The 12,510-nt window shown below is 41.7% G+C and overlaps 1 protein-coding gene across 1 annotated transcript in view; it reads right to left on the reverse strand.

Moving 5' to 3' along the window:
- Positions 1-7,928, reverse strand: part of C14H11orf65 (chromosome 14 C11orf65 homolog) — a 74,873-nt gene extending 66,945 nt beyond the window's left edge. Inside the window, exons 1-2 of the mRNA XM_025357033.1 lie at positions 7,874-7,928; positions 1,952-2,041 (exon numbers count right to left, since the gene is read on the reverse strand). Of these exons, the coding sequence (XP_025212818.1) occupies positions 1,952-2,032 (81 nt within the window). The 5' untranslated portion in view covers positions 2,033-2,041; positions 7,874-7,928. The remainder of the gene's footprint in view (positions 1-1,951; positions 2,042-7,873) is intronic.
- Between the last annotated feature and the right edge of the window lie 4,582 nt (positions 7,929-12,510).

Consider the following 12,510-nt stretch of genomic DNA (forward strand, 5'->3'; position numbering starts at 1 on the left):
CCTAGCACAATATCAGGAACACAACAGTTAGTCAAAGGTCTGTGGCTGGTTGAATGTGAGAGAAAATAGCTGCAAACAATAGAAAAGCTTAAGCCTAGATGATGTATATGTCAATCAAAACCAACTAAGGAAGAATAAGTTTTAAAAGAAGATTAGCTGGGTATAATGGTGCTCGGCTATAGGGCAAGTTACTTGGGAAGCTGAGGTGGGAGGATCACTTGAGCCCGGGAGTTTGAGACCATCCTGGGCAATGTAGTGAGATTCCTGTATCTTTAAAAAATACATATTATTTTAGTGTTAGAAATCAACATAGTTACACCCCAGCATGGGATTTATGGCCTTGGTATAGGCAAATAATGAAGCAACTTTACAAAATGTGATTAACTGATACAAAGGTGGTCTTGTAAGCCATAAAACCTTTGTATCAGTGTGTGTTACAAACAGAGCCATATTTCTTCAGTTAAAATTACCAGGCACAGGCCGGGCGCGGTGGCTCAAGCCTGTAATTCCAGCACTTTAGGAGGCCGAGACAGGTGGATCACGAGATCAGGAGATCGAGACCATCCTGGCTAACATGCTGAAACCCCGTCTCTACCAAAAAAATACAAAAAACTAGCTGGGCGAGGTGGCGGGAGCCTGTAGTCCCAGCTACTCGGGAGGCTGAGGCAGGAGAATGGCGTGAACCCGTGAGGCGGAGCTTGCAGTGAGCTGAGATCCGGCCACTGCACTCCAGCCTGGGCAACAGACTCAGACTCTGTCTCAAAAAAATAAAATTACCAGGCACAGAGTCCTGCTGCTATCAGAGAGAAAAGAGTGAGGTCATTTTAGTTCTTGGCTCTCACTCAACCAGATAATTCAACTTGGAATATTCCTTACACCTATAAGACCAGCTCTACCCTTACAAAAGCACAACAAGTGACCACAACATTAACCCGGATATAGTGTATTATTAACAAACTTTAAGCTCCTCGAGAATAAGTACTCAATAAATATTTAATGAGTGGCTATATTCCTAACATCTGCTCACAATGCTGGTTCCTCAGTCAAGAAATAAAGTGTTTAGAGGTGAAAGGCAAATAATCTTCTTAATGATACTTTCATTGATAACCATTATAAAAGTGCCTAGCCCAGATCAGGAACTCAATAAACATTTGTGCAGCTAATGAAATAATTGTAACTTTTTGAAACGTTAAAAAAGTCTGCTTTTTTGTTGTTTTTGTTGCCCAGGCTGAAGTGCGATGGCATGATCTAGGCTCACCACAACCTCTGCCTCCCAGGTCCAAGCGATTCTCCTGCCTCAGCCTCCCGAGTAGTTGGGATTACAGGCCTGCGCCACCATGCCCAGCTAATTTTGTATTTTTAGCAGAGACAGGGTCTCTCCATGTTGGTCAGGCTGGTCTCGAACTCCTGACCTCTGATGATCCACCCGCCTCAGCCTCTCAAAGTGCTGGGATTATAGGTGTGAGCCACCGCGCCCAGTCAAAAAGTCTGCTTTTTAAAGTGAAGAGTGGCACACAATTCTGCAAGTATTCTAAAAGCTACTGAATTGTACACTTTATATAAAAAGTATTGAACATTGAACTGGCCGGGTGCAGTGGCTCATGCCTGTAATCCCAGCACTTTGGGAGGCCGAGAAGGGTGGATCACCTGAAGTCAGGAGTTCAGGACCAGCCTGGCCAACATGGTGAAACCCCGTCTCTACTAAAAATACAAAAATTAGCCGGGCATGGTGGTGCGCCTATAATCCCAGCTACTGGGGAGGCTGAGGTGGGCGAATTGCTTGAACCTGGGAGGCAGAAGCTGCAGTGAGCCAAGATCATGCCACTGCACTCCAGCCTAGGCAACAGAGTGAGATTCTGTCTCAAAAAAAAAACAAAAAAGTATCGAACTGTACATTTTGAATTTCATGACATAAAAATTATATCTCAATAAAACTTCTAAATAAACTCACAAGGAAACTTTTCCAGGCCTGCTGAATGACTCTGGCAGCTTTATCCTGCTTTAAAACTTCTAATTCCTCTTCCCAAGGCATTTGAAATTCCTAAAAGAAAAGGAGCAAAAAGGGTACATTTAAAATAATTTATTTTCATTTTTATTTGTTTTTTTTAAGAGACATTTTTATTTATTTATCTATTTTAGATTCTTGTTCTGTCACCCAGGCTGGAGTGCAGTGCTGTGACGATAGCTCACTGCAGCCTCAAACTGGTGGGCTCAGTGATCCTCTCACCTTAACTTCCTAAGTAACTGGGACTATAGGCGTGCACCACCACACCTGGCTTTCTTTTTTTAATTATTATGTTTTTGTAGAGATGGGGTCTTGCTATGTTGTCCAGGCTGGTGTCAAACACCTCCTGGCTTGGCCTCCCAAAGTGTTGCGATTGTAAGTGTGAGCCACCGTGCCCAGCCTAAAATTATTTTATATGCTCCATTATAAAACTACCACTAGAACTCAATGAAAATTAAAGAGTTGTACAAATACAACAATTAAGATTTCATATCAAAATAATAAAAATAAAAATAGTCACCTTTTTATTTTTTAAGAGACAGAGTCTTTCTCTATTGCCTCGGCTAGAATGCCATGGCAGGATCATAGGTCACTGTAGCCTTGATCTCTTAGGCTCAATCGCTCCTCCTGCCTCACTGTCCTGAGTAGCTGGGACTACAGGCACATACTACAATGCCTAGCTAATTTTTAAAATTTTTTGTAGAGACAGGTTCTTGCTATGTTTCCCAGGCTGGTCTTGAATTCTTGTACTCAAGTGATCCTCCCACCTCTGCCTCTGAAAGTGCTTGGATTACAGGCATGAGCCACTGCGCCCAGCCAAAAGTGGTCAGCAATTATTGGTGATTTAATATGTTCTAATTTGTATATTTTTTCTAATTCCAGCAATAATCCTGCACAGCAGATTTCACTAATATGCTTGTGTTAGAGATGAGGAGCCTAAGCTTTAAGGCCTAAGGTCAAATAGTGAATAACTAAGCCAGTTACTGAATTCAAGTTTATCTTCAAAGTCCATGACTTTTACATGCACTGTTGTATGACTTCAAATAAACCTTTCTTAAAGTGCATAGAGACAGAGTTGCATCCACAAAATTGTACAGGTCCCTAACCTAAAATTAGACCTTATATGGTCAAATATAAAAGGAAAAAAAAGGTTATGCACTGAATACAGGGAGAAACATGGATTTTTACTTAGAGTTATTACACTTCACAGAATAATGTCCCTCGTTACATTTACAGTAGCAATATAGTTCTGAGATGCTTTATCATAGTCCAAAGTGAATAAATTTTGCTTAAAAGCTTAAAATTCTGGGCTACAGTGACTCATGCCTGTAATTCCATGGTTTTAGGAGGCCAAGGCAGGAGGATTGCTTGAGGCTAGGAGTTTAACACCAGCCTGAGCAATATAGCAAGACCCCTGTCTCTACAACAACAAAAAGCTGGGTAGGGTGGCACATACTATAGTCCTAGCTACTTGAGAGGCTGAAACAGGAGGATGGCTTGAGCCCAGGAGTTCAAAGCTGCAGTGAGCTATGACTGCACCACTGCACGCCAGCCTGGGCCACAAAATGAGAACATGTCTCTAAAAATAATAAAAATTTAAATTCTGAATTGGTGCACGTAAAATGCAAAACATGTAAGGATTTACAAATCCCAAAGCCCTGACCTATTTAAACACATAACATACATCTACTAATATGTTTAGAAAGACAGAGGCTAAACAGAAAACTGTCAAAAAGGATATGCCATTCATAAGAAAAATGAAAGAAAAATATATTTATATATTTCTCAATTTGTCATTTTTCCCTTTTGATGTTTAAAGTTATTCAGATGCTTAAAACAAACGGTGTTTTCTTCCTAATTTGGTAAATTGTTTTTTAAATTGACATTTTTAAGAGTTAGGAGAAGGTTCTCTATGAAAAAAACTTATGTCTGTTTTGCTTTCCCTACAAATAGCCTTAACAATATAGGAGGCAATGGGAAGAGAGGTTAAGTCTTTGGGCTCTGAGGCAAGATAGACCAGGGTTTAAATCTTAACAAATTCTACCTCATCCTTAGCTGTGTGATTTTGCAAAAGTTACTTAACTCACTCAAACTTCAAGTTACTCATCTGTAAAATATGGGGACTCATTGTACCTAACTCATAGAATGGTCAGGATTAAGTCAGGTAACACAGGTAAAGCATTTAGTATAGTTTCTGACCCATCACAATAAATCATATCTATTATTATAACAAACTTTTCCAGAATAAAAACTATTCATGTGCATTATTCCAGTTAGAAAACTGAGATAGCATTTTAAGTACAATTATTCTCTTAATTGACAAATAACTGTTGGCATAAATGAAATTAAGGAAATTTCACGCCTAAAAGATTTGTTTTTTTTTTTTTTTGAGACAGAGTCTTGCTCTGTCACACAGGCTGGAGTGCAGAGACATCATCTCAGCTCACTGTAACCTCCACCTCCCGGGTTCAAGTGATTCTCATGTCTTAGCCTCCTGAGTAGCTGGGATTATAGGTGTGTGCCACCATGCCCAGCTAATGTTTGTATTTTTAGTAGAGACAAGAGTTTCACCCTGTTGGCCAGGCTGGTCTCGAAATGCTGGCCTCAGGCAATCCACCCGCCTTGGCCTCCCAAAGTGCTGGGATTACAGGCATAAGCCATTGCACTCAGCAGCAACAATTTTTGTAGGATAGTTTTTACAAGTGGAATTGCTATGACAAAAGGTAGGCACATATATATTTCTGTTTTTTGTTTGTTTGTTTTCTGAGACGGAGTCTCGCTCTGTTGCCAGGCTGGAATGCAGTGGTGCGATTTTGGCTCCCTGCAACCTCCGCCTCCCGGGGTCATGTGATTCTCCCGCCTTAGCCCCTGGAGTACCTGGCCCTACAGGTGTGCGCCACCGTGCCCAGTTAATTTTTGTATTTTAAGTAGAGATGGGGTTTCACCATGTTGAACAGAATGGTCTCGATCTCCTGACCTCATGATCCACCCACCTTAGCCTCCCAAAGTGCTGGGATTACAGGTGTGAGCCACTGTGCCTGGCACACATATACATTTGAATTGACTCTCTCTGGAAGGGGATATGAGAAATTACTAAGAATGACTGTCTCTAGGAAGGGACCTGTGGACTGAGCAGCCTGGGTTCAGAAAGGGAAGAGATGTTTTTGTTCCAGTATACTCTTTTACACTGTTGTTTTTTTCCCACAATGTGCATTTAGTGCAGAGATACACAATATAACTTCATAAAAAATAAAACAGTATGCATATTAAAACCTAACACTGCCAAACTGTCCTCAAAAATGGTGTCCAATTTATACCCATAAACATTCCATGGGAACGCTTGACTCTAAATTTTAGAAAAGTAAAAAATTAAACGTAAATTAGATATTAGGACGATAACAGGTCTTTTAATATTCTTTCCAAGAACTAAATTGTATGATTTTTACCTGTTATCAATGTAGTGTGTTATTTAACATGACAGCATTAGCATTAATCCATCACAATTTTGTCATTTTCCCAAATACATTCTCAATTTTGTAGGTGAAAATTTAACACTGGATCTTAAAAATTCTGACCCAGTTTATTAAACACTTTGATCTAAATAATTTCACACAGGCTTTCTGCATACACCTGCTTCCTGCTTCTCTAGTGACATAGGCTAAAAGGTATCTAGAGGCTGCCAAAAAACTATGTCATAAATGCCACCATTATATGTTTATGAATACACAAAATATTGAGAAAATATATTCCAGCATTCAAAATTATGATTCAGAAATTAACAATGAAGTTCCACAATTTCCAGAAAGAACATATTCAATTGTGTCAAATATTGTTGCAAGGACAAGTAAATACAGAGGAAAGAAAGGGAGATTAGGCCAGATAAAGTCACTAGTGACAGTACAGGCGCTGTTTCAGTGGACTAAGCAGGGAATGAGGTTTGGGGTGGGTTGAGGAAGTGGGAAAGTTGAGACAGTAGGTACAGTAGTAATTCTTTGGGGTGCTGTAAGGGAGCAGAAAAATGGGGTGTAGCTAAAGAGTGAGAATGGATTAAAGGTTTTTTTTAAAAAAAAGAAAAATAAAAAGGCCGGGCACGGTGACTCACGCCTGTAATCCCAGCACTTTGGGAGGCCGAGGCCGGTAGATCATCTGAGGTCGGGAGTTTGAGACCAGCCTGACCAACATGGAGAAACCCTGTCTCTACTAAAAATACAAAATTAGCTGGGCATGGTGGCGCATGCCTGTAATCCCAGCTACTCAGGAAGGCTTAGGCAGGAGAATTGCTTGAACCCGGGAGGCGGAGGTTGTGGTGAGTCGAGATCATGCCACTCTTCCAGCCTGGGCAACCAGAGTGAAACTCGCTCTAAAAAAAACAAAAACAAAAACAAAAACAAAAACAAAAAAAATAAAACAAACAAAAAAAACCACGAGAGATTCTAAAGCATGTTAAAATGTACCATCCAGTAGTTAGGGACGGAGAACTTAAAGGGGCAAAGAAAGGGATAAGTTAAAGGGTAAAACCTTTCAGTAGGTGTAAGAGGACACCATCTGGAGCAGAAAGGAGGGTGGGACCGTTGCTGGCTTTAGATAAGAAATAAGATCGACTTCATATTGGCTATTATGATGCTCCAAATAAATTAACCATTGTGAAAACCCTTCATAAGTTTCAAGATACTAAAATGTACTACCAGGCTGGGTCTGGTGGCTCACGCCTGTAATCCTAACACTTTGGGAGGCCGAGGTGGGCGGATCACCTGAAGTAAGGGGTTTGAGACCAGCCTGGCCAATATGGTGAAACCCTGTCTACTAAAAATACAAAAATTAGCCGGGTGTGGTGGCGCACGCCTGTAGTCACAGCTACTTGGGAGGCTGAGGCAGGAGAATAGCTTGAACCGGGAGGCAGGGGTTGCAGTGAACTGAGATTGTGCCACTGCACTCAGCCTGGGCAACAGAGCGGCATGCCTTCTCAAAAACAGAAACAACAAAAAAAAAACCTAACCACATAAAATGTACTATCAAACAACTGCTCAGGCAATGAAGTATTTTACTACACCCATGTACCACTTGTAGATTCAGAGATAAAGATCTTTCAAGCTTATTATATCCCTAATCAATACAAATTTTTATCATAATAGATGTTTTCACTTATTTATTTTTACGCTTCACGGATAAAAGCCCACAAGAAGTGTTTGGATTCTTAGTTTCACTTTTAAAGCAGCAAACAATCTTCACTTTGCTTGGATTCGAACCTGTATACTTCCTATTTTGTTTCCTCTACTAAATTTATTGAATACACAAATGATTCTCGTGGCCTTTTTAAGTTTCGTAATTTCGCTTTTCCTTTTCACATGTGGTCCTTGATACCGGGGGCAGAAGAAAAACAACTAACCTCTTCTTTAAAAACGCGTTTCCCTTTTCCATCTCTAAAAAAAAATGAAAAGACGTAAAACCAATGGGAGAGGGGAAGGGAAAGAAATGAGGAAAAATCTAAGGAAGATTAATGTGTACTTCCCGGTCAGCGAGAAGGTGGACTGAGCAGTATCTTTGCGGAGGATTGGGGTGTGGGGGGTCTGTGAACGCGCACAATGAGCGGTAACGGCTGGTCAACCAGCCCGACGCAACTTCACCGAGGACGAGGAAAGGAAGCTCTGAGGAAGGGGTTACTCCCAGGCAGGATGTAAACTAGCTGAAGGCCTCGCTGAGGGGCTTTAGAGGCATGAAACATCCTTAAGGGGGGCGGATGGGGAAGGGATATCAAGGGTGTGGATTCTTTAGGGCCTTGAAACAACGAAGGCTCAAAACAAAAGCCACAAAGGCTAGCGGAATAGTAGTACAGGCTGAAAGGGAAGGGACACTTTTCCCTTGACCTACCAATCGCTGCTGGCCCTGGAGCCGCTGGACTCCTAGGTAACGTCGCAGACGGAAATGACGTAACTCAATCCGTTCTATCCCGCCCCATTGCCCTCCTAGCCCCGCCTTCTAGGCCCAGCCACTCCTCCCCGGCCTTTCCTCTACTGGCGCTCTGACCAAGTCCGGGGGATCTAGACCAAAAGCCTATGAAGACTGCTGGTTCTGTTAGAAGCCTGCTTTAGATTGTCAATGGCTTTGAGGCAAAGGATTTTGCAAGGGAAAGCAAAGTGATCGTCTACGAAGTTGGGCTTGGTATATAATGAAGCCCAGTCATTTCAACCAAGAACCTTAAAGATGTTGAGAAATATAATGAAATATTTTCTATTTAATTAATTTTTCTAAAATTTTTTTTGAGATAGTGTCTCAATCTGTGGCCGAGGCTGGAGTGCAGTGGCACGATCTCGGCTCACTGCAGCCTGGAACTCCTTGGGCTCGGGTGATTCTCCCACGTCAGCCTCCCGAGTAGCTGGGACCACAGGAGTGCACCACCACGCCAGGCTCATTTTTCTATTTTTATTAATAGTGGCGACAGGGTTTCTCCATGTTGCCCAGGCTGGTCTTGAACTCCTGAGCTCAAGCGATCCTCCCAACCCCTCCTCCCCCCTTGGCCTCCCAAAGTGCTGGGATTGCAGGTGTGAACCACCGCGCCCGGCCTATTTAATTAGCCTATTTAAGGTCTTGCTCAAGGTCAAAGAATACGTGACTTGCAGTCCAATGTTATTTCTAAATGTAAGCTCTTCAGCTGGTGAAGCTAAACTGGTTTTAAGTGAAAACAGACGACCTCTTGAATGAGTTTTCAAATGACCTTAAATAATGCAAGCACTGCTTATCTAAAGCAAGTCTGACTTGCTTGAATTCTGATTCTGACACTGCGGCAGTGCTTTAGTTGGTCACAGATTATTGCAATGTGAAAAAAATCTTGTTCAGAACTGCCCAGTTTTGCTACGTTCTTCCTATGTTCAGGCATGGAATATAATTAGTTTGCAAGGAAGATAAACTTTTTTTTTTTTTTTTTTTTTAAATTTTGAGACAGAGTCTGGCTGTCTCCCAGGCTGGAGTGCAGTGGCGCCATCTCGGCTAACTGCAAGCTCCACCTCCCGGGTTTACGCCATTCTTCTCCTGCCTCAGCCTCCCGAGTAGCTGGGACTACAGGCGCCCGCTGGCACGCCAGGCTAATTTTTTGTATTTTTAGTAGAGACGGGGGTTTCACTGTGTTAGCCAGGATGGTCTCGATCTCCTGACCTCGTGATCCACCCTCCTCGGCCTCCCAAAGTGCTGGGATTACAGGCGTGAGCCACCGCGCCTGGCCAAGGAAGATAAACTTTTAAGGGGGAAAAGAAACACCTGAAGAGAAACTTCCCTGTATTATGAAAACATTTGTACAGAAAAAAATTCTTGGTAGGTTAATTCAGTGACTCACTGAGCTTCCAGAGTTCTTTAAAATAATCACAATCATAAGCAAGGGGTGAGCTTCAGTTCCCCTTCATGTAGTTACGTTGATGCACTAATACACAGTAGTTATGAACAATAAACTGTAAAAATATAGTCATGGAAACATTATGTATATCTTAATTTTCAATCTAATAGAAACTGGGTTAAAAATTTTAAATTCAGGCCAGGTGCGGTGGCTTACACCTGTAATCCCAGCACTTTGGGAGGCTGAGGTGGGCGAATCACTTGAGGTCCGGAGTTCGAGACTAACCTGGACAACATGGTGAAACCCCTTCTCTACTAAAAATACAAAAATTAGCCAGGCATGCTGGCGCGCCGCCTGTAGTCCCAGCTACTCAGGAAGCTGAGGCAAGAGAATCGATAGAACCCCGGAGGCGGAGGTTGCAATGAGCGGAGATGGCGCCATTGCACTTCAGCCTGGGCAAGAGCAAGATTCCCTCTTAAAAAAAAAAAGAAAATTAAATTCAAAATTACACAACAATGTGAATATACTTAAGGCCACTGAGTTGTACAATTAAAAGTAGTTAGAATGATAAATTTATATTTTACCACAATTTAAAAATTTTCAATTAAAAAACTACAAAACTAAGCCAGTAAATAATTTAGAACAAAAATTCCTAAATGTACAGGATGAAATATAAAAATAAATTTAAGGTATACTGCTGTTTATATATTATTTTTATTAGGTGGGTGCAAAAGTAATTGCGATTTTTGCCATTAAACATACATAATTAAACATAATGGCGAAAACCGTGATTACTTTGGCATCAACCTAATAAACTCTACATATTTTTAATGTAGTGCTTATCTGAATTATTTTAAAAAGTGTTTACAATAGTTACTATCGAATACTTACGTTACCTCTAACCTGATCCAGAAGAATTCAGCAATTTCTAGGTAATAGGGTCGAACATTTTCTTACTGCTCTAATACATGTAAAAATTGTTCAGTTCTTTAAAAGTATCTTTCTTTAAAGTAGCCACAAGGGATCATTAAAACTAGAAACTCTCAAATGTAAGGTTTATTCATTTATATGTACCTGCTTAAATCTAGGAACAGTTTACTAAGAAGCAGAATTCAGAAGAACTTCTGGGTGGTATCACAGAAATCGCTCCTTCCTTCCTTCTCTCTTCTGCACTCCACTCATTCTCTTCCTCTTCTTTTTCTCTCTGTCTTACTACTATTATACAATATATCATATTTATGAAATTCATATTCTTGCTTTCCACTTACAAGGCAAAGATTTTTCTTTATAAACTATGCGAAGACAAGAGATAAAGAAACAAAAATGAATTGGCATGAGGAAAGGGGAAATATTTGTAGTGCCGAGGGAGAAGAGTCACAATTATATGCCATTTCTTTCCTGTCTGCTTTGGCACTGGAACAAACTCCAACAACAGGGAACTCCAAGGCTGTCCCCTGGGTGTGAGTATGGAATCTTTTGTAATTGTGGAAAATATGTCATGTAGTAGAAAACCACAATGTCACACATGAGGAGTGGGTGCAGGCACAGGTCCTGCAGTGGTCCTAAAGGAGGCCAGAGGGACCTCCAAATAGGCATCCATCCTTTTGTTGAGGCTTAGCAGCTTGAAGAGGCTAGGGGAAGGGAGTTGGCACCTTTAGCTAATTATTGGCTGAGAAATCTGTCCTCTTCACTACAATGACTCTTGTTATGCCAGGGGACTGTTTGTCTTCTGTGTACCCTTGTTGTATTTTCTTTTTCTTTCTTTTATTTTTTTGAGATGGCGTCTGGTTCTGTTGCCCAGGCTGAAGTATGGTGGCGGGATCTCGGCTCACTGTACGCTCCGCCTCCCGGGTTTACGTCCTTCGCCTGCTCCAGCCTCCCGAGTAGCAGGGACTACCGGTGTCCTCCATGATGCCTGGCTAATTTTTTGTATTTTTAGCAGAGACGGGGTTTCACTGTGTTAGTCAGTATGGTCTTGATCTCCTGACCTCGTGATCCGCCTGCCTCAGCCTCCCCAAGTGCTGGGATTACAGGCGTGAGCCACCGTGCCCTGCCCCTTGTTGTATTTTCGCCATCAACAAAAATAATGGTGCTAAGCTTAAATGTTTTTTCTTTTCTTTTCTTTTTTTTTTTTTTTTTGAGACTGTAACCATCCAATGAGTTCTCCTTGCCTGCTGCCTAGACAGAGCCAATTTATCAAGACAGGGGAATTGCAATAGAGAGTTTAATTCTTGCAGAGTTGGCTGTGTGGGAGACCAGAGTTTTATTACTCGAATCAGTTTCCCCGAAATGTCAGGGAGTGTGGTTTTTAAGGATAATTTGGTGGGTAGAGGATCAGAAAGTGGGGAGGTGCTGATTAGTTCGGTTAGAGTTGAAATCAAAGGGAGTCGAAGCTGTCCTCCTATGCTGTCAGTTCCTGGGTTGGGGCCACAAGACCAGATGAGCCAGTTTATTGATCTGAGTGATGCTAGTGGAATCATCGAGTACAGGGTCTGCAAAATATCTCAAGCACTGATTTTAGGTTTTACAATAGTGATGTTATCCCCAGGAGCAATTTGAGGAGGTTCAGAATCTGGCAGCCTTCAGATGCATGACTCCTAAATCATCATAATTTCTATGTTGTAGCTAATTTGTTAGTCCTGCAAAGGCAGTCTAATCCCCAGGCATGAAGGGGGATTCTTTTGGGAAAGTGCTGTTATCATCTTTGTTTCAAAGTTAAACTATAAACTAAGGTCCTCCCAAGTTTAGATTGGCCTATGCCCAGGAATAAACAAGGACAGCTTGGAGGTTAGAAGCAAGATGGAGTTGGTTAGGTCAGATCTCTTTCACTGCAATGATTTTCTCTTTAAAATTTTTGCAGAGGTGGTTTCAAGACAGGATCTTGCTCTGTTGACCAGGCTGGAGTGCAGTGGCATGATCATAGCTCACTGTAATCTCAAACTCCTGGGCTCAAGCAGTCATCCCACCCCAGCCTCCCAAGTAGCTGGGACTACAGGTGTTCACCACCGTGTCCAGCTAATTTTTAAATTTTTTCTTTTGTAGAGTTGAAGGTCTCACTGTGTTGCCAGGGCTAGTCTTAAACTCCCGGGTTCAAATGATCCTCCTGCCTCAGCCTCCCAAAGTGCTGAGGTATGAGCCACTGTGACTGGCCTTTTCTTTCTTCTAATGTTATTACAGATTT

Source organism: Theropithecus gelada, chromosome 14 (assembly GCF_003255815.1).
Source record: "Theropithecus gelada isolate Dixy chromosome 14, Tgel_1.0, whole genome shotgun sequence".
Classification (NCBI taxonomy): Eukaryota; Metazoa; Chordata; class Mammalia; order Primates; family Cercopithecidae; genus Theropithecus; species Theropithecus gelada.